The sequence below is a fragment of the Indicator indicator genome, chromosome Z, assembly GCF_027791375.1.
Source record: "Indicator indicator isolate 239-I01 chromosome Z, UM_Iind_1.1, whole genome shotgun sequence".
NCBI lineage: Eukaryota > Metazoa > Chordata > Aves > Piciformes > Indicatoridae > Indicator > Indicator indicator.
The window spans coordinates 16971982-16995748 of NC_072053.1; the positions used below are offsets into that span (position 1 = coordinate 16971982).

The 23767-nt window shown below is 38.7% G+C and overlaps 1 protein-coding gene across 1 annotated transcript in view; it reads right to left on the bottom strand.

The window, feature by feature from the left end:
* The window catches only part of KIAA1328 (KIAA1328 ortholog), a 194638-nt gene that overhangs the window by 32951 nt on the left and 137920 nt on the right, over nt 1-23767 (bottom strand). Inside the window, exon 9 of the mRNA XM_054397348.1 lies at nt 6553-6737. Coding sequence (XP_054253323.1) covers nt 6553-6737 — 185 coding nt within the window. The remainder of the gene's footprint in view (nt 1-6552; nt 6738-23767) is intronic.

The following is a 23767-nucleotide window of genomic DNA, read 5'->3' on the forward strand; positions in this document are numbered from 1 at the left end:
CAATCTCTCTGGGCAGCCCATTCTAGCGCTCTGTGACACTCAGTGGAGAAGTTCCTCCTCATGTTGAGGTGGAACCTCCTGTGCTGTAGTTTAGACCCATTGTCCCTTGTCCTATCACGGAGTGCAACAGAGGAGAGCCTGTCCCCTCCCTCTTGACACCAAATGCTCAGATATTTATAAACATTGATTAAATCCCCTCTCAGTCTTCTCTTCTCCAGACTAAACAGCCCCAGGTCTCTCAGCTTCTCCCCACAGGGCATGTGCTCCAGTCCTTTAATCATCCTGGTATCTCTCTGTTGAACTCTCTCAAATAGATCCCTGTCCATCTTGAACTGAGGAGTCCAAAACTGGATGCAGTACTCCAAGTGAGGTCTCACCAGGGCAGAATAGAGGGGGAGGAGAACCTCCCTCGATCTGCTGGACACAATCCTCTTAATGCAGCCCAGGATCCCACTGACTTCCTGACCACAAGGGCACGTTGCTGTCCCATGGATAACTTGTTGCCCACCAGGACTCCCAGGTCCTTCTCCCCAGGGCTGCTCTCTACCAGATCACCTCCCAGCCTTTACTGGTGCAGTTTCTTATTCCTTCCCAGATGCAGGACTCTGCACTTATCCTTGTTGAACCTCATTTGGTTCCTCTTTGCACAGCTCTCCAGTCTGTCCAAGTCATGCTGGATGGCTGCACAGCCTTCAGGTGTATCAGCCAAGCCTCCCAGTTTGGTGTCATCAGCAAACTTGCTGAGCAGACACTGTCTGTCCCCTCATCAATGTCATTGATAAAGACGTTGAACAGGACCAGACCCAGCACAGATCCCTGGGGGATTTCACTAGTTACAGCTCTCTAGCTGGACTTGGCACCACTGACCACCACTCTTTTCACTCTATTGTGTAACCAGTTCCTAATCCACCTCACTGTCTGTTTTTCCATCCCACACTTCCTGAACTTGCTCACAAGGATGTTATAGGAGACAATGTCAAAAGCCTTACTAAGGTCAAGGTAGACTACTCCCTGCATCTACCCATTCAGTTATGACACTGTAGAATGCTATCAGACTAGACAAGTAGGATTTCCCCTTGGTAAATCCATGCTGACTACTCCTGATCATTTTCTCTACCAAGTGCCTAGAGATGATCTCCAGAATGAGCCACTCCACCATTTTTCCAGTTATGGAGGTGAGGCTCAATGGTGTCTAGTTTCCCAGAACGTCTTTCTTGCACTTTTTGAAGACTGGAGTGACACTGGCTTTCCTCCAGCCCTCAGGCACCTCACCTGTCTGCCACGATTTTGCAAAAATGATTGAGAATAGTAGAGTGATAATATCAGCCAGCATTCTCAACACTCTCGGATGCATCTCATCAGGGCCCATGGACTTATCAATATTCAATTTATGTAACTGATCCCTAACCCAGTCTTTTCCTCCATGTTTCTAGAGAGAACATTCCTTTAAGCTTAATCTTAAAGCATAACTGGTTGTGTAGTAGTATACTCCTGACTGACATCTAAACTTGTAATTTAATTGTGTCAGAAGGAGTGATGAGTAATTTTGGTTACAATGGAGTCATAGTTTTTAGGGTAGCTACTGCTGTCTGTTTTGTGGGTGCCTCCATGAGAAATGGATTCTTACTGTGCTTCTGCACCATATAGAGAAGACGTGCCTAACAGAGTTAATTGTGATGGATCTCTCAGAAATATCATGCTGATTGTGTGCCCCTGGTAGCTTGATAATGTACCAATCCATGATGAAAATAGTGGGTATTCATATAAAATCTGGAAGCCTCTTGCTTAGTCTTTTGGCTTTATGATTGAGTAAAAGATATTTAGAAATCTTATGTGACAGTGGAATGAGGCAGCTGGACTCTAAGGAACTAATACCAAAGTAATAAAAACCTGGTGAGTATGAGAGAATATATTCAATTCTTAATATGAGAAAAGGTTGGCATATTGTCAGCATACTATATTCATAGCCAACTATTTCTCCAAAAATTGAAAATATATGGACTTGGAAGAGGCCAATACAGCCTCAAGGGCACTGTTCAGAGACCAAAGTTTGAAAATATTACTAGGGCTAGAAATGGAAAACAAGAAAAGAATGTAAGAGGTTCTCAGATTGCATAGACATAAAAAAAGAGATAGTAAGGCATCTTGAATAAGTGTATATCTAAAAAAAATTTTTACAAAAATGTTTAAAAATACATCTTGAAAAATGCATGCAAGTTAATTGAGAGAAAAGAAATACCAAAGACGAAGCAGGTCTATGAATATATGAAGAAGATTAAATCAATAATGATCATAAAATGGCCAACCTACTAACAATTTTTAAATATAGTATGAGAAAAAATAAATTGGCAAGTAGCAGATAATGAAGACTATGTTGATGTATAATACTTGTCTATATAAAACTGATGAAAAGAAATTATCAGTGGGAAGAAAGAAATACAAATTCTTTATGGTGAAGGATATATACTTCAGGGCTAAAGGGAATTGGTTAATGAATTTATGAAGTGACTGGTAATTATTTATGAAAAGTCATAGAGAACTGGGGTGATACAAATGACAGGAAATTAATTAGATTTGCAGGTGCTGGAAGACAGTTTGAGACTGGAGACCTTGCAGATGATCTAGAGAAACAAGAAATATGGGAAAAGAATAGACACACTCACCCTTGAACAAAAAAAGAAAAAGGTTCACAGTGTGATAATCTAAATTCTGACACCAACAGAGAGAACGTGGAGTAGCAAAGAATAGCAAAAACCAAACCAGATGTAAGCTTGCAAGGCAAGCTACCCCCAAAGCAATTATAGATGTCTTCTAAAAAGTAATGTCATGGATATTATTTTCATTTTGGTTGACTTTGTATAAGATCGATTTAAAGGAGATTAAACAATCATCTGAGAAAATTCAAATAGGTGTATATTTCTGCTCGAGAAATAGACAACCAAAACATAAAGAAAGTGGGGAAATACCACAGTCTACAATATGAAAGTACAAACACTAAGAATTACGTAATACAGCTGAGGCTGGTTCAAGCAGTAATGGGATCAAAGTAAGCAAAGAGAGATCTACATTTATAATCATGAAAGAAATCGTTATGAACTGAATAATACTAATATTCATAATACTTAACATTTATATAGTACTTCACATCTTCAAAGAGCTTCACTAATATTAACTAATTGCTCTGCTCGATTGTAGGGAAGAATCTTCCCTCAAGAGAAGAAGTTCCAGATCCTGAATCCCTAAGAAGCTACATTACAAAATCTACTGAAAAACAAATACAAAACAAGAAGAATCAGCTCCTGGAAAAGAACAGATTGTATGAGCTAAAATAATTTTCCTTCTCTGACTTTTCCTTTTATATATGGAAAGGAAAGCTATGCATGCTATACACTATATGCTCATGCAGATGCTATGTCCCCCAAAGAGATACAAAGGGAAAAATAGTTCTTTCTCTCTCTTAATGTGGAAATATTTCAGGAAGTGTGCAAAGAGGAAGACTTTAAACAGAAATGTAAAGAAGTGCCCATAACGCTGAATGCAACTGACACAATCTAGTTTATTTTCCAAGCCAAAAAGCAAAATTTCCCAAGGCAGAAGAGAAACACACCTTTCTGTACTCCAGTGCTTTTTAACTAGACAAGTTGGTAGATTTTAGTACAAATTGACATAGCTGCTGGTGACATCAATAAAAACAATTTACTGCTGAAAAGATCTAAGACTTGAGGATTAGTTCCTCTGCTTAAAGTTTTACTGGTTTGGCTACAAGACACAAAAACCTGCTAAGGCATGGAATAAAAATTAAGGAGCAAACAGAAATAGGAGACAAAAAAGCAACAATGAGGGGATAAAAGCTGATTGCTTAAGCAGGTCCAGTAAATTCCACTCTGAAAAGAGAACAGAAGTGCCCCTTTTTACTCCACAAGGTGATAGAACCAGGTGAATAATGCTCTTCTCCCCATTATTAAATATCTGAAGGGAGAAAGGAAAAGTCAGTTTATCAGGAAATAACCCTTCCAAACTCAGTGCACTCACAGTAAGTAAGCAGTCCTGGGAGCAGTAAAACTTGCACCATTCCAGCATAGGAATAGCCACCTGATTAATCTTTTTATCTTCTCAAAAAAACAAACAGCACAAACCCAAAAAAGACAATGGTAGGCGAATAAAACAACACCAAAATCTGGTACCACAGCCTATGTTGCTGTGGAGGGACCATCCTCCACATGCACCCAGCATTCCCAGTAATATAGGGAGATTATATTGTGAGCCCAAAGGTCCACAACAGCACTGGCACTGACTAAGGTGTGCTTGGAGACAGTTCCCATCTTGAAAAAGGTACTATTTAAACCGAAAAGACAGCTCAAAGTAAGAGAAAAATAAACCTCTGAAGCAATATGGTAACATCTGACTGTCAAGAAGTTTTCAGTGGACATGTTTCTGTACACAGTATCCAGCACTGCTGTTTCCTGTCCAAAAGGCCACCTCCTTAAGCTATGTGGGTAAATAACATGAAATTTCATGGTTCAAGATGTTATCTTGTTGATGTCAGCCCCTTTTCCCACACAGCATGACTTAGCTAGAGCTCAAGTAAATGCACTGCAGTAGAGGGATCAGTCTGTAATGACACTACAGGTTTGAGACAAACTCAGGAAAATACTGCTTTTTTATTAATGTCACCATAGAAAAGAATGTTAGCACCTGTTGTTTTCTTTTTGTGAGATGGTACATAATTGCTTCCTAATCAAATATAAATTTCAAAGCAGAAATCCCAGGTCAGTAACAGATGGGAAGACCCACCAGAAGGAAGGAGAAAGATAGCTAAGTCCAGAGCTAACTGGAAACTTGACTTTGTTCCTTAGCGATCCCCAAAGATGAAAAAAGCACTTTATAAGTATGTGTGTATGCTTGATAAGAGTCCAAACATATAACAGAGGGAAGCCAATTAAACAAGTACTAAATACAGAAGACTTCAACTTCAGTGATTAGTGCTAGGTAATTTGCCTTGTGATAAATAAGCCTTTCAAATTTGTAATAGACCTGAGGTTGTTCCACAGATTGAAAGTATTTCTTTGAACTTTATTTGGTATCTCAGAAAGTGCCAATATTTGTAAGTTAAAACTTGCCATGCTAGCAATCTCAGTAAATGTTTGTGAAAGATACCCATCATCTACAGATGTGATGCTGACCACTATGATCACTAAATCAGCATAGGTGCAGCTCAGTTGTTAAGTGCAATAGCCATGTGTAGCTTGTAACTTCTAAGTACAACATAATGAAATGAATGAATGAAGAAGAGGCCAGGTTGGTTTTTTTTTTTTTCCCCAAAAATACTATGGAAAATTAATCATTTTGGGGGGACTATCCCTATCTAAGGAACAAAACCTATCATTCAACTGTAAAAAAAAAAAAATCTCAATTTCACCACTACAGAATTGAGAAAGAAGGGGAAGAAGGAAGAGGAAAAGAAAAGAAAAAAATAATGATAGCTGAAAAAACATAAAAGAAAACCATCAGTGAAAATTGCCTCTGAAACTTTGCAGAATTGTAATGGCTTTCTCTTGCTTAAATTGATTGGTGTAGCAATGTTATAAAATGACTATTAGGATTCATTGTGCACAACAGAAAGTGTGAAATGTCAGCAGACTATACAGCAAAAGTAATGGGTCCTGAACCCCTGTTAGTCAAAAATGATTTTGTTTCAAATTAGAAATTGATTTTTTTGGACACAAGCCCTTTACAGGCTTCCAACTTTTGTAGCTGTGCCTTGGAAGAGATTAACCTCAGCCACTGTTTGGGTCCAGGCTGATGATGCCCTTTTGAAAGTTTCTTCACAGGGACTGCTTTTTAATGTTGGTACGGTCTTAACCAATAACACAAGTTATTTGTTCCTGTGAGAACTGAACCACATTTCTTCTCATTTTGCCATTTTCTTTATTTTTATGCTGACATATACTGCAAACTGGCTGACAAGTTAAAATAAAAAAAAGCTAGCTCATAATTGAACCAAGGATTATGCTCAAGGATCAGCGGTGCAACATCCAAGCTGCTTTTGTTCGCAACCCTTTCTCTTCCTAAGAAATGCTGCTTCTTTGCATGTTAAGTGGAGGTACTAAGCTAAAAGCAGAATATATTCTAGCTGCACAGACATCCCTGAGTGGCAAAATCAGGTTGTGATGGTATAGCCATTACTGGGGAGGAAAAGAATGTGAAAAAGATTACATTTCAAGAGCAAGCCCCACTTGTACTTATTCTCTCTGCTTTGCTGGGAAAGGCAAAAGAATTGTTGAAGTAGCTTTTGGAGATTAAAGGGCTATTTTTGCCTTCCATCAGGAACATCATCTAAGATCACTTGTTATTTACAAGGTTTTCTATGTAGCTACCCTCTCTTGGTTTGCTTTAAGCGACTTGCAATCCTCTCTCTTTAATTGTGCATTTCACTGATATACTCTTGAACACACACACACACACACACACACACACACACACACACACACACACACATACAATTTCTAAATGCGATCAGCACACTCGTGGCCCTTCAATACTTCCCCTTACCTTTCTTTGACTTGGTGTCTTCCCTCCCAGTTTGCATCAGAAGGGTTTGCCTGTCTTCCACATTTGCATCAAAACCAACCATTTTCTTCTCCAAATTGCTCCCACCACTGCTCCTGGGTGTTCTGGAGGTTTTTTTCACTGGAGGCATCCTCAAAAAATAATCTCCACATTTCAGCACTGGTACACTGGAAGAAAAGAAAGATCACATTACTCCATGATGCATTCAACCCTTTCAACACTGCAGCCAGCCCCCTCCCACACTTTCACTCTCCAGAAGCATAACAGTCATGCTGCTGGTTGAAAGCAGGATGCCTAAGAATTGTTAAGGTACCAACCTACTTTAGCTGGAGTCTTCGGTTATCAGCAGCTAACTGCACTTTGTAGTTTTATCCAGAGTTTAGTGGCATGTAGTGCATTCCCTAAAAGCGCTAGGTCCTGGATTTCTTGAGTGATTAGGACAGGACAAGTGAGAAAAAGACATAGAAGGTACTTTGTCCAGCACAGTGGACTAAGGTTGGAAGAAATGTAAAAGTGATCACTTAACTTGGATGAAGCGGAAAAAGAGAAGATTATGTGATGAGAAAACTGGAGTGGTGGTTTGTGAAAGGGAAGCAGATGACCGAATCATAGAATTATTTAGGTAAGAAAAGCCCTTAACTAGATGATCCTCTTCTCACTTGTGCCCTCTCTTCTCATTTGTGTCCTGTGACAGGACAAGGGGCAATGGATGTAAACTACAGCACAAGAAGATCCACCTCAACATGAGGAAGAATTTCGTTACTGTAAGGGCTGCGGAGCACTGGAACAGGCTCCTCAGAGAGGCTGTGAATTTTCCTTCTCTGGAGACTTTCAAGACCCATCTGGATGCATTCCTGTGTGACCTGCCCTGGATTTTATGGTCCTGCTCTGACGAGGGGGTTCGACTCTATCTCCAGAAGTAATTTCCAACCCCTAACACCTTGTGATCTTTAAGGTCCCTTCCAAACCAAACCATTCTATGATTCTATAATCATCAAGTCCAATTGTTACCATAACACCAATAATTCCACCACTAAACTGTGTCTGTAAGTACCACATCTGCACATCTTTTAAATACCTTCATTTATGCTGATACATTGAATCAAGAACAGGGATGAGAGGAGATGAGACAAAAAGAGGTGATATGAACAAAACCATCAGGATGGAGAACGTATGTAGCAAACTGGTGGGAAAGTATCTGTGCAAGCACTGTGGTGTGAGTAAGAAAAGAGAAAACTAACAAGAACCATTATACTTCAAGATGAACTTCAGCAAAAGATCACAAACACTGCACAGATAGAGTCGGGAGGCAAATTTGGTGTTGTGGAGCATGCATGACTTCAGTCTCTGCAGGCACAGGCAATCACAAAACATTATTGGAAGGCAGGAGTCTATGGAGACCCATCTTTCTCTCTATATAGGCAATCTACTGCTTTCAAATTCTGCTCTTTGGGAAACAACTACTGCTTTAAATGAGCATTCCCAACATGAATATGTAATTAGCTCTGTCACTGTTATAAAAAGCAATTAAAAAAAAAAACCTTTGGATTATCTACATGAATTCATACAGTCCATCCTAAGATTATACTGTTCTGCTGTCATGGGAGTGAAATACAGTTTTCCTAAGTTAAAAGAAGGTTACACTAATCTTTTTCCTGTTTAAGCATCAGTTGTATATGGGCAACCCAAAACTGCCACTGAGTTTGTGTTATTTGTGGGGTTTGATTCACATGAATGAAACACAGAGGGCATACACTACTGAAGTTACTGTGCATCTGAGGAAAAAAACATGTATTTGATGTTCCCAACAGAAAATAAAAGCCACCTAAAAAGTTTCAAAATTATGTATTATATAAGCCATTTTTAAGAGGGCCCACTGTACCTAATGGACAGTTAAATGTTATTCCTGTATTATTAATGCAGAAAAGTATATAATGGTTTGTGAGCTGTAATAACTGGCTAAAGTGTTGGATAAAACTTCTCTGAACAATCTCAATTTACTTTAGGGCTTCAAACTGTGTGGCCATTGATAGTTTTGGAAAGTGTTATTAAAATTTATGGTGGACTAAATCTGTATGTTATTTAAAATACATGAAATTATTAACCTACTAATTTCTGCAACCCACAGTTCTGTAAGAGGTGGATTTGGACATTAATAACTGTTTAAAGAGGCTTAAAGGTGTAATACTTGACCAGATTTCCCTGATAATTCGGGGCTTGATGTTCCATTTGCCTGTACTTGGATGATTAACAGCATTTAAAAACACTGAGTTCATCATTATTTGGATGCTTTCTGAGTTTTTAAAGTGCATTTAATTACAGCCTGTGATCGTCTGTGAAGATGATGACCCTTGGCTTGTAGATGAGGAGGCAATTACTTGACTGGTTCACTGTAATACGTTTTTCATGATGTGGTTACCTCTAGAATACTGAGTTGTGGTTGAAACAATGCTACAGCAGAGGCAATTCAAACAGAAACAGACACCAAAAAGATGTTACAAAACCTGATTTATGAGAAAATAATAAAAAGCAAGTCTATTTTCATTTATAGCTCACTAAACAATTAATTAGAACCTGGTTCTTCAGTAGAAGAAAGCTTATGCTAAAGTATTGCTCAAGGAAGGATAAAGAGTCCAATCTTAAAACGACAAACACTTAATCTGACTGTTGTGCAGGCCAAGTAGGAAAACGAATAATGCAGATAGAAAATTTCAATAATTAACAATGTACCAAAATTAAACAAAGAAAACATAAGGAAAAAAACCTGCCTGAGAACATAGTTACTTATTCATTGTCACTTAGTAAAAAGAATTATGTGACTATTACAACCTGGAAAATTTAAAACAAATATACGGTCCAAAGGGCTCAGTTATCTACAGGTAGAGAGATTAAGCAACAAAACTGGTGCTTCTGTATTTTCAAATCAGCAAGCTGCCATATCACTCAAATGCAGCTTGGTTAGTATGACCTCCTGCAGGGTGTCACGATAGCTGATGAATTTTCACGCCATTCCCTGAATCTACACAACAGAGAAGACTGTCTAAATAATGGCCTTATTAACCTAGCTAACATATATACTAAGGCAGAAATTGTAGAGTAGCATCACCACAAAAGAAATGAATCTCAGCACTCCTGCCTCCTTATGAATGTCAAAGTACATCACCAACAAAGGAAAACACACCTTGAACACTTTTTCCATTTTGTCTCTGCCTCGTATCGCGATACCCCTGCCGAGTCTGAATGGCAAATTTTAAATGTCATTCAGGACCCATTGAATACTGCCAGTATTTGCATTCCTTAAAAAGTAGAAAAAATATTAACCTTTTGTTTTATTGAATTAAAATGCCATGGAAATGCTGATGTAGTCTTCAGAGACTCAAATACTTTTACAAAGAAGAATAGCTGTCATTTATTAGACACAAAGAACAATTACTTGATAGGATGCTTTCTGACAAAAAGCAGATTGGTATTCTCATCATAGAAAAGGCATTGTAAAAAAACCCAGCACAGACCTCTGAGACTTGAATAATTTAAAGCTGCATTTGGTGCAATTTGAATTTTTCTTTAGGGAGGCAAAGTTAAATACCTTTAATTTGTTCTAATTATTTCAAATTTGCAAGTTAATTATGGCTGATCATTAAATAACAAAAAGGACTATCGTCTCCATAGAGTTTTACCTCCTACCCTCTGCATTACTTAAGCTAGATTTTAGTATGCATGAATTAACTTTCTAAATAATCACACGGTTTGAGTAAATGGCTCAGTAAAATGAGCTCTGATCCTCAGAATAAGCATTAATGGACATTAGAAAGGCTATTGGGACCCATGTTACTTACATTATAAGTATTTTTAATGGAGTCTTATTTAGTAATCTTTAGGTACTGTTCAAGTTAGGGCACCATATAGATACATTATTCTGCTTTAAGAGACGAAAGTCAGTTCTTCTAGATACTAAAACACATGTCCATTTAGAGTCAACTAAATTAATTTTTAAATTAATGCAGGAAAACTCTGATAGAATTTAACTTGTTTTAGCTACTCATTCTGATGAATCAATCCAACATAATGGTAGCCTTGATATGCAAATGGTTTTACAGATTTATTGAATCGCTAAGCAACTAAAGCAGCTCAGACTCTTGCCACAGAGTAGCATTTACTATTGGCATGCATACACCCATGAGGTTTCATCTCTTCTCTGTACCCAGTGCTCATCTGACCGGTGCACAGCCATCAATCCCAAATTTGGTTGCTCACCTTTCACTGAACTCCGATCTTCACATGCATTTTTTAGTGCAGATTGAAGGTATCCAGAGAACACAGCTACATTATAACTAGTCAGAAACCCAAAAGGCATGGCAATTCATGCCTCCAGTATGTATGTTCAACAGATGGCTGCCTTAATGGTATCCTACTGCACCCTTGTTGAGGCAAGGGCTTGAGAGTTCAACCATTATCAAACAGACTGTCGTGGTAGGTTAGTTCCAAAAAGCAAACATGTTGGTGCATAATATTCCTGTTCCACAATTTCTGTTTTAAAAATAAAGTCATTAACATTCATGTGTGCAATCTGCTGCTATTGTATCAGGCCAAGAATGTATAACACTTAATGATGCAAAACTGGTGATAAGTAGACAACGCAAGCAATACGTTTTTGTAGCTGGAACCTGTATGGCTATTTCAGATGCAATCTGACAAACGCTCCCACTTTGGCTGGGATCATTTTCAGGCAGATCAGCTTCCATAGTCAGCTTGGTATAAAGCAGAAGTATCACAAGTGCTGAGACAAAGAATCAGGTGTCAGTACATGATGGGATCCTCTTTCCAGCAGGGTTCTGAATTTAGATTTTATTTCAATTTAGATTTTATTAAACCACACTTTTGAAAAACAGCAATTCCAAAGTGGGACTGTTCAGGATGTTGGTTGTCCGCATGGCAAGTAAAACAAAAATGCAGGGAGAAAAGGAGGACTGGAACTAAGAAACGGGAACAGTGGTATCCCTGAACAACCCCAATTTTTTCAGTCCTCTCAAGCATATTGTGTTCCTCATTGTAAGCACCCAGGTCCAGAACTACCAAGTGCCACAGATTTTTCAAATACTTTATTCTAAAAATTTGGACTCATTGACAAAAGGAGAGACCTGAAATTATGCATACGTCATGTGTGTGTGCTTAGAGCTAATCGTAAGGAAAACCCTGCCAACAAAGTAGTTATGGCCCTCCTTAGCACATCTCCATCTGCAACCTGGAGACCTCTTCCGAGGTGATATATCCCGTCCTTTCCAGTGGAGCTGGGGAAAAACATGTCAGGATGTACAAGAGGCAAAGCAGCACATGGGAAAGAGGAAGGAGATTGGTCCATTCTCTGCTGCTTGCATAGGGTATGTAAATCTACAGGATGGCATAGCAGACCTGGAAGGGAGGGAAGAGTGTTGCAGATGAGGAAGAGAAGCACAGCATGAATTTCAGGGCAATCTCTTATCCTCTTCTGTTCCTCACCACAAAATCAAACTGCTCATTTTGGCAAATCAACAACATTAAAAACCCACTGTTAAAAATCTATCATATAGAAACAGTGCCTGAAAAAAATCTGAGCGTAACATATTCCCCCTTCTTTAAAAATGAGGAAACATATCCTACTCCAACACAGTCCTTGACGGCTATATTCAAGCCTAGAGTGAGATTTCATGGCCCAATTATGGAACTTGGCATTTTGAGGCTGGTGTTAGATGCATCAGCATGTTAATGACACTGCTGGGATCCAGCGTATGTTAATAAGAAACAGCTGCTTTCCTTTCTAGAAAGCATCTTCATTTATAGTTTTGAGATTATAAAATCATAGAATGGTTTGGGTTGGAAGGGACCTTTAAAGGTCATCTGGTCCATGCCACCTGCAGTGAGCAGGGCCATCTTCAACTACCCAGAGCCCCATCCAATCTGACCTTGGTGGTTTCCCCAGACTAGGCATCTGCCACCTCTCTGGGCAACATGTTCCAATGTTTCACCACCTTCATGGTGAAAATGTCTTCCTTATATCTAGTTTAAATCCACTGTTTTTTAGTTTAAAGCAATCATCCCTTGTCCTATTACTACAGGTCCTACTAAAGTCTGCCCTCATCTTTCTTGTAAGCCCCCTTTAAGTACTGAAAGGTCACAATAAGGTAGCCCTGCAGCCTTCTCTTATAATTTCTGAGGTTCTCCTCTGGATCCACTCCAACAGATCCATGATCTTTGGGACAGAGTCCACCTCTTTTCCCATATATTTTTCTAGGCAAAGGGGTGGAGGGCAGGGACAGATAGGGGAATACCTCAGGGGCTTGCAAGAGTTATGGAACTGAAATATAAATATTATAAAATCTGCTTGTTACAAAAACATGTTTTGTTATAGAAAACAGGTAGTGATTACCTACAATCTAAATGTTATTATGCATATAATATATTGCTGGGGAGTGATGCAGAGCTTTCATCTGTTACAATCCTCTTCAGGCTCAGTGCCCCCAAATCCAGTAATGCCTGTGGCTATATCAAGTTTCTCTGTTGTGGGTTTTTGGTTTTGTTTTGCTTTGTTTTGTTTTTCATTTGTTAACAGTCTCTTCATGGATGTACTGCCTTTGTTTTACTTTTCTCTCATCTCAAAAGTATACCAGTCACTATGCTAAAAGCTTTCTCATATATCAAGCTGTACCATGGTACAGTAATCCATAGCTTGGCTTCTCCAGACCACTCTTTCACAGGCCAGTTCCTTCCCTATTCCTTCAGTGACTGGTGCTCAGATATTTAATTCCACCAGCAAGAACTGAATCCACATATGCTCTTAGTTAGCAATGACCTATTAAATCACTCCAGCCATAGGAAACACCCTGGTCTCATTGAATCAATCAAAATACTGCCTTTATCTTCAATGAAGTCAGGACTCCACTTAATATAGACAGTTAGACATCCACTTGTATCAAGTACTAAACTTGATAACTCCCTTTTGAAGTTCTGTTCCTATTCTGCTTTAAGTTAGCTATATTTCAGTTCCTCACCAGCTCTGACTACTTTTCTCTCCTCTGAAGCGAAAGAAAATTCCAAAATAAAGGTTTGAAGACAGCCACAGAGAAATGGCCACAGAAAACACACTGGCAAAGCTTCAGCAGGACAAAATGCTGTGATTGTGTGTTTGGCCTTTCTTATAGAACAGAGCAGAGCAGAGCAGAGCAGAGCAGCTGTCGTTCCAGCAAGCAATGCTGTCAGCCTTCACAAAAGAAAGTCATGTAAATGTCAAGTCATAGGTATAAAAACAATCCTTCAAAACAGCGCCTGTATATCTGAAAAGCCTGCCTAGCTGTCACCAGTGAAAGTACCATAAGGAATGATGCAAAAGCCTGTTTAGGACAAACAAAGTTTCTGCACTAAATCCAAACTTGTCCCATAGATCAAGTTACTTCACTCTCTCCTTCAGAAGGAGAATAACATGTTCTTCAGCAAAGTGAATGCCTGCTTTAATGCCTTACCAAGCATTACTATTGCTTGGCTGAAACACAGCCGCATTGACAGGGTACCCATCAAAATGCCATATGCAAACTATCTTCTGAACTAATATCCCCCAAATTAGTTTGCAATTTGGTTGTGATAAAGACATAAAAGGCAAATGCATCATGTGTTCTCAACCTGGCTTACCCACAACAAAACACTCTGTAGTAGATGATGAGCTGTATTGTGAAACAGCCTGTGGCTGAGCTGTTTCTGCAGACATCTATTGGAGTGTGCAGGTAACCACCTGTTTGGTGCAAGAGTCCTTATGTTTTTCCCTCACTAAGACTACCAGAACATAGGTATTCCCAGAGAGGCTGACAGGTGTTGAAAACAGAAGATTTCAGTAAACAAGGAACAACTGAAAAGTCCATTTCTTATCATGGTCTTCACAGACCAATCATTTGCTAAGTAAGTGACAATATAGAAGAGGAGGGACACAATATAAGAGTAGGAAAGTAGGTGCTCAGGGTGTCCAGTATGCCCTACTATTGTGGGTATTGTGAAGAGATGCCTAATTAGAGGAACAGATATTTTAAGATTATCTTTTTGTATGCAAGTATTATAAAGAGTTACATATGCACAGAAAAACAAGGGTTTGGGAAGATCCTGTAGTGTCTACAAGTGGACGGAAGAATTATGAAAGACAGCTGCTTCTGTTCATTGCCAAAGTTGCACTTGATAGATGCTAATTTGCAACACTCAGCATACTGGCACGATGAATTACCATCTCTAGTTTCTCGGTGAGGAAATGAAGGAACATGAAGTTAGAAACTTCTCCTACTGATAGCAGTGAAAACTAGTAACCACCAACCTGGGTGAATACACATACCCCTAAAGATCCTGGGATGGCCTTCCAGGTTATCTGACAACTCCCCTGATAAATCAGGAAACCTTTTACAAGGAAAGTCTTTCACAAATGTATCAAATTCCATAGTAAACACAATTAGAGGTTTTATCTTGACTTGCTGCCCTTGAATTTGATTTCTCTAATGATCAGGAACCACTACTACTGAAACTAACATGGAAGCACCCTTACAGAACCCATCTTTTCCCATGAAAATTCTGTTCTCTCATTTTAATAATCTGTATTATATGATTGTTGAATTAAGCATTTTAAGCATAGATTACTATTGGGTTTTAGGGTTATATAGTTAGTGCTAAAGTCTTAGAAATCTTAGGTCTAGCAAATCCGGAGACTCTAATGCATTTCTTATTCCAAATAGCCGTCAAGGACTTAGTATGTTGGTACTCGCTCAGTCCAGGTACAAAGCAAAGCTCTAAAATTTTGCCAACGTGTCTCCTAACAGCACACTGGCTCCCCAGCCAAACACAAACATAATCTGCCTTTTGATACTTGTTTTACAGTGATGAGAAAGAATGACATGTTAGAATAAAGCCAGGTCTGCAACTATGAACACTGCATCCTAAATGTTCTCATACTAGGATCTTTTAAAATGGTGTCATCCATTATCCCATTTCTGTTGGAATCATCCTTCCAGATGCATCTTTACACCTCATCGGCCTTTTTTCCATGATTAAATCTCATCTGTGGGATATTGTCACTCTATGATTAAGGAGTATATTAATGATTTACTATTGCACTAGTACTCATCTATATTATATTGCTTAGTAAAATGAAAACACTGAGATTGTTTATTGATCTGCTTTTTAAAGAAAAAAAATTCTTATAGACCAAAAGAATAAATAGAGAAGTCAGACTTTGGACTTTACTCAGATTAGTGGATTATCATGCCAAACAGGTATAGATTTGATAAGGTAGCTTTTGGTAAAGATTTAAAATAGGACTTCTGGACACTTCAACTGCTTGAATCCATCAAAGTAGCATATTTCATAGAGCGTGTTTGATGGCTAATGACTGAAAAATCAGGTATTTTGTCTGCAAGTGCAATGCAGACATAGATGCCTAACTTGTGGCATACAACTCTAAAAACCATGGCCTGGTCTCTACAAAAAACAACCCACTAAAGATTTCTTTTCATTGCAAGGATTTTATGTCAGCATGAATACATCACCAAAAAACTGACTCAACTAGACTGCCTATGGAATGAATTTAACATTTTTGCACTCATATTCAGAAAATAAAAAGACATAATGGAATTAAAAAACAAAAATTATTGCCTTGCCAAGAGCTACATATTAGATAGATATGAATTGGCATGCTCACATGCCCAGTATTAAGGAAAGGAGCGAAGGGAAGAGATCCTGGCATGAAGCTGTGGGCTCTGCTCTTGGCTCGGGGTCCCTGCTTCTAGAAACTGAACGTGACAAATACAGCACACATTTTTGTTAGTCCAGAAACAAGTGATTCCTGTCATCTTACAGCCACCACTTTTGATCTTAGGTCTTAAAGTCTACCTTCACACAAGTTTGTTCTAATATGCTTGGAAAGATCTGCCCAGAGCTGGTGCCACCAGTGACACTCTGACAGCCTAATGTAGGTTTAGAGGTTTGCAGTACTTGTGTTGCAAACCCTCTCAGTCCTACGGAGTCCACAGCCAGCATATAAATTTAGCCCACCTCTCAGAGACACAATTTCCTCAAAAAGGTTCAAAAATGGAGATTAAGGGAGTGCAAAGCTAAAAAGAAAAAAAAGGATTAACTACACATCCATCAAACAGAAGAGCATGTAGCTACACAGAGGTGAAGCTTGGCACTATTGACAGAAGACTAAAGATACTTGCATATTGTTTTATTTCAGTCTTGTGTGCTAGAAGCCATGTGTAAAGTTTTCTACACAGAAGAGCTGATGATTTGTCACTGGAAGTTGAGTTACAGTATTTCTCTGCCCAGGTCACCAGTGATACCTTTCAATTATGATTTAGATTTTAGGTGGACTTACCAGGCAGTGACCCTCCTTGTGGGTCAGTGGAAAGAGATGCATTAGTTTAAAATTCATTAAATTAGGATTGAAGTTGGGGAGGAAAAAAAAAGAAAAATTCTGAAAAAACTCTGGAAAAAAAAGGGCTTGAAGAGGAAAGATGTGAAACAAGAAAGAAGCAGAACAGAGACAGAATTCGCCACGACACGACTCAATAGTTACAAAAGCCTTAAAAAATTAGGGAATGTGGTAGACAAAACTTTATGCAACATCCAAGAAAACATTGAGTCTAACGTAACTGAAAGAATAAAGAGAAGATGATAGAGAAAAAGTAAGAAACAGCTTTGTGACTTTCTGTAGAGCTTTACTGACTGAAACTATTGGCAACTGGGCTTTGAATGAGGGTTATGGAGAAGCAACAGTGACAAGATCTGAATGGGCATCCCAGACACTCATTTGGAAAACTTATTTTTGAAAGAGGAGAACGCACACTGAGCAAAGACATAGGCAAGGTGCAAGATGAAGGACTAGAGCAAGGGGAGTTTTGTAATAGTTGACATACTGATGGCCTGTTTATGCTGTAAAGGAAAAGGAAGCTGCAACAGCTGTCAGCAGCTGGGAGGCATATGGAGAAGGAGAGTGACCCTGAGGTTATGAGTCTGAGTGACAGGGAGGATATGGCATTATCAAAATCAGAAGTGAAGAGAGATTTAGAAGAGAAAGTAGGGAGTTCTGTTTTGGCCAGATTAGGAATGATCTGAAGGCAAAACAACCAGGATTATGTGTCAGGGAGGCAGTCAGATATGCAAGACTAGACAGAACAGAGCAGAGGGTTTAAGAATTATTGGCAGAGAGATAATGGCCAAATCCGTGTAACTGGATGTTGTCATCCAGGGACACGGGTACAGAAATCTCCAGGCAAATCAAGGACTGACTAAATCCCTTCTCTGCCACCTCACAGAGGTTCTTACCTAGTTCCAAAAGAAATTATCTAAAATAGAGCTGCAAAAACACACATAAAACTCTGTCTCTCCATAAAATCTAAAGATCATACTATTCTAAAACTAGGGCAACCACTAAATGAAAGCTAACCTGAACAATAACTTTAGCTAAACTTCAGGTCACAAGCACTTAATATAATGAGATGAAGAATATGAAAAGGCCATTCATAATGGAATTCACCGAGTTAAGAATGCCGTGCTTAGCTGCCTTATAACATATAATTAATGATCCTATAAAAATCCAGCAGTACAAACTCTCCTGGCTGCACGCAGAACTGTTCTTTATGCTGGGTAGGGCAAGCAAGCATCTGCTTCCACAAATACTGCCCTTTGAGAAGCTGAAAAGCTTTTTTCCCTTGCTCCATCAGGGACCACACTGCCATTTCCATGACACGCTGAGCTTTGAACCGTTACCCAGATCAGACTATAGCATTTGGCAACCCAGTACACATCTGTTATGATAGACTGGTTATTGGTGAAACGTTAAAGAAAAAGTCATTAACTGTTTTCTATTGCTTCTAATACCCCACCTTCCTCTAGATTATTTATAATCCCCACTAAACCCACCCTCTGTTTATAGCCTTTTAACACAACCGAGAAATACTGTCTGGAGAGCTATCTTGCCTTACACCACTCCCAACCATTTGGTACAACAAAAGACATCCTCTCTCCATCAAAAGGCCTGATCCCTCCTGAAGCCTTGATGCTCAGATTCAAGGTTAAAGGATTAAGGCCTGAAACATTGAATACCAGAAAAAAGGAAGACAAATATCAAAAGAAACACAAAAATCAATCCTCTTCACCACAGGAGCGGTGTGAAGAACAAATCAGCTGGGCTGAATGTAAAATTTTCTCTGCATGGCTCTCAAAAATTAGCACTGTTATAAATGTAATAGGTAGTTCTGAAAAGCCTCAGCACCCATGCAAAGCTACAGAGTTCAGCTCAACACACCAGTAGAGTCTGGAAAGTTTTATGCCAGAATAATTCAGTGGCAAATACACAAAGTCCACTTCAGACAAAGTAAAAGCTGAAGAGCAAGAGCATACGTGCTGTTATCTTTACATGTAGTCTGTATATCTGCAAGTGGCAGAATCTAGTATTTACTGGTGTTTGCCTTTTGCTTCAATTCTGTGTGCTGAAGTGCAGTCAAGGTCACAAGAGGGGTGGGGGAGTGGGTTTTATCTTAGTGCAGTTGTGATCATGGCCAGAACAGCAGGGTACAGAGGATTTGTTACTTAACTTTTAATACCAATAGCTTTTGTTCTTAGTCCTGCCCCATCAGTTCTCATAAAGGTTTTTAAATGGTGTGAAAGTTGTGTGAGTGGTCTTAAAATCCCCTAATTTAAAACTACCATCCAGAACATACTTTGTTTTATAAGATTTTTTTCTTAACTTTTCCAACTCACAAACTTCTGGGACATATGAGTATCTAGATTAAACATAATTTTCTCTTCATAAAAGATTACATATAAAAATAAAAAGTAACAAAATGATATGTCTGAAAAAGTAATCCACTCCAATTTATAAAAATAGAACTCAGGTTTTAAAAATTCAATTCAGGCAGTAAACTAACAGCATCTACATTTTCCTGTAAAGGAGGCATCTGCAAATGACTTGCAAAAATGTCTCTCACTGTCTGCAAGTGTTGGCAAGGAACAAACTCCTTCAGGAGTTGCATGAATTTTAAACATTTCAACCCTATGTAAAAAAATCATCAAGCATTTTCAGTTCCAATATGTGATATTACAGAACTATACCCATGCAGAAGACCAGCAGGAAATGCAAGTTTTGTGAAAATATCAAAGCATTCAAGTTTAGCAAACCTGTTTTCACTGATTACCATCCTACGCTTAGCAGTGTCTCTAACACCAGAGTTCCTATGCTTTTTGAAGACCTCACCTACAGGCTGGTTCCATCTGCCTATGGAAACTACTTATGGTATCTCCTCTTTATATCCTATCAGTCTATCAGTAAGCCTCCTGCTCAGGGTTACTTTGGACTGTAATAGAAATGATGTAATGCTACTGTGTGCAGCACACGTGATCATGAGCACAGAATCAGCCTAATTCAGGTAAATGCATGGCAGGCAGCTCCAAAACCCTGTCACAGTTGAAAGCAAGCCTGAAAATGAGATTAGTGAAGCAACCAGGTCAGCAGAAATGAACTCTTTTCTCCCTAGTCCAATAGGGATTTACTTAAAAAAAAAAAAAAAAAAAATTAAAATGCATGCATAGACATAAGTAAGAAACAGCCAAACCCCTCCCTCCATTCCACAATTACCTTTACCTTTTACTAACTACATCATGACAAAAGCCCTTACTGTATATATATATATACCTACTATCTTCAGAGTCTGCATGTGGCACTAATAAAGCAAAATTGTGTATCTTACTGATTATACGCTCTCATTACGTCACAACAGACTCCAGCAGCCATCTGTTGGAGGGGTGTTGTGCCTATATATAGCCAGTCAACACCATGTGAGAAAGAAAAACCTCATAACTGCTACTAATTCAGCATTTGCACTATTGGCAGATCTGCAAGCACGTCTTTTACTGGCCAAAAAAGTGTTCACTCCACAAATATCCTGTCTAAAAATGATACAAACTTCAATGCAAAATTATCTTGAACAAGAAAGTAGCTTCGGTGTTAAAAAGAAGCACTAACGAGTGGGTAAGCAGCTTCCAGATATACACTTTTATGGGCCATTTGCAAGCACAGTTGATTTCAGCCCAATATAATACACCAGTCTGCCAAAACAGCAGATGAAAAAATAAGAATTCCAAAACTACATTCAATGCATTCCTAAAAGCTGGCCAAGTACTCTACAGACACATCTCAAGAGAACAACTCATTGATAAACTGAAGCCTTGGACAAGCCAGTTGGGGCACTGTGACTCTTTCTCCTCCACGAGATCAAGAAAAAAAGTAACATGAGGTGACTAATGCACACTGGCACGAAGAACTTGCAAGAAACTCAGAATAAGAACCAAAATGAGTGGAACCATTGTCACCAGTTTTTAACTATCAGTTCCCTTCAAAAATAGGAGTAAGGAGGTCAGCAAAAGTCAGATCAGAGGTAGCAGAGGCACATGATCGTGCGGGGCTTTTATTTTATTTTTAAATTAGATATGCCTGGGACACCAGGGGGAGCTGCAAGTCTGTGCTGCTCTGTGTGTGCATTTAATTGTGTTGAGTATTTGGTCAAAAACAGGGAAGGATGCTTGCAAACCACTGCACAAAGATGCCTGTATGTCTAACAAGCTGCAAAGAAAATCGAGTTCATAGCAAAGCATTAAACACGGAGCAAGTGATAATTGTCATCTTCTCTCACAAGATGATAAAAATAGTTACATCATAAATACAAAAAATCTTTTAAAAGACCCCTGACAGCACTCCCTCCTAGAACTATTACCATAGCAATGAGCATTCAAACAGAAAGAAAGTACTGCTGAATTCTGTATTTGGTATTTTCAACTAATTGAAAATATAAACTGGAAAAAAATACATGCACGTGACAGAGAGTGAAGTGCAGAAACATAAAAAGCCTTCAACAAAATTAAAGGTGGCAAATTCCACCTGCAAATCTTTAACACTTCGGGAGAAAAATCCTTTCACCAGGTAGCAGATACTGAAAAAGTGCCTGCAGAAAACTGTTGTAAATCCATCTGATAGCTTCTGCATCCAACTATTCCTACTTACAACCTTTTGCACAGGTCCATGTAGAGTGGCAATGGCACTGAGGAAAAGTGAGGAAAAGACATGTATTAGAGAAAAGGAAGCAGAAAGCTGAAATGGCAAAGCCACCTAGGAAACCTACTGGAAAAGCAGAGTACCTTGTACATTGAGATTGAGGCAAACAGCACAACTCTAGGGAGGGATGCTTGCAAAGCAGTATCTTCTCTCGTTGGTGCTAGTGAATAGGTGTTATTTTCATGGCATTCAAATCCAGCGTTAAGATTAAATAAAGGGGAGAAGAGTAGACTGTTTTAAAATTCCTCTCCTAGATGCAGACTTCAGGAGCACACACAAAAGCAGGTGCTGAGCGTTTTCATCCTAATAAATACGCATGGAGTAGGTACTTGAGCATGTACCAAGCATCTGTGTCTGGGAGATAGAAAGCACTTTGTAAAAGGCTACTTTATGCTAAATAAATGTATCAGGTTATGTTTTTATTTTGAATATTTTAAAACATCTTGCACACTAGGGCAGACTTGAAATGAAATTACACAGGCAACCTGTCAGTGATTGTACAAGTCACAATCTCCATAGCCGAAAATTGGCTCTGGGCTCACTTAGGAATACCCTAAGCTACTGAACCCCCACCCCACCCCAAATAAAATCTGCTCTGACTGCTGAACCTCCAGAGAACTGGAGATCCTGCATCTGAAGACTCTTCAGATACCACCAGCCCAGCTGCCAGCCTACAGGGGGATGGACACATCCCTTCCCAACAATTCCTCAGCATACCCAGCAAGGAAGTGATGCAAATTCAATTTCAATGATGCAAATTCATATCAGGACAATCCAAAGAGGTTGAGATGGAAAAAGCTTGCTGACTTTGATAATGGAAAAACCATAACAACACATTTAGAGAAGAGAAAATTAAACAGTTAGAAATCAGAAGAATGAAAATGAAACAGAAAATTTGGCTATAGTAATAGTCACTGAGATAAGAGTTTTCCTTTACACAGACAGAATATGACCAAAATTCCATACCAGGAATCAAACTCTGCACTTGCTCATGGAATCTTTGTTTCTTTTTTTTGAAGGAAGGAAAAAATTATTCCCTACAGGAGATGACAAAATGCCTTTTAAAGTACATATCTCATTTCTGGCTACAATTGCCTTTCAATAGCCTGGCACAGCTGCATGCTGCTATTTGCTTTTTGTTTTTCATTAACGACTCCTCTATTATTTGTATCCATCCTATAGCATTTAAGCCTGGCAGGATGCACATTCCCTTGCGTACGATTCTTCTACAGATTGTAGAGAATAAATTGCAATTAGATTTTCATAATTGTAGATAATTAACTCAAAATGAGCTGTTAATTATAAAAACCTCTATGTTTTTCAGTTCTTGATGATATTATTTATTTTACTTCTAAACTCCAATATCTCACTTCAGCAAGTTTAGTATTTTAAAGGACTTTCATAATTTCCTCTAGAATGCCAGCATATTCTTAAGATAGCACAGCTTTGCACAGTTGAAGACTTAAATCAAGTTCCATGCTGCGAGGTTTACTAGGGGAACTCTCATATAATAACTGAAGTCAGAAAGGGTTGGTTTTCCATTGGGGATTTGATAGTGTTTGCTGTAACAAGAACTGTTTGGCAGGTCAATTAAAAAACAAACAACAACAACAACAAAAACCCACAAAGATCCACAAACCCTGAAAAAACAAATAAAAAAGAAACTGTTTAAAAAAAGTATTCCTACCCCCTCATCCTCTTTTGTCAGATCTAGCCATTTTCACATTTGTACACTCTTTCTATATTGAAGAAAACATCACTTAGGTATTCAAATGCGTAAAAGAGACAAATGGACTTGTCTTCTGTAGCCTCTTTCAGCCTTACATTAGAATAAATTATTTAGGGACCATTCATCTGGTAACCTTTCTGAAACTGAAAATGGCATATAGGAAGAAAAACTTTCAGGCATTTAGCTGCCAAACTTTGTAACCAGCTGGCATGGCAACTTGAGATTGCACGAACACATACTAACTTTGAAAAATTACAATAAATTAAACCAGGAGAACGATGAGAGGGTGTGGAACCTTCTGAAATCTGGGACTTTCAGTTTGTTAACAGCACAGGTTTTCCCCAGTTTCCCTGGTAGGC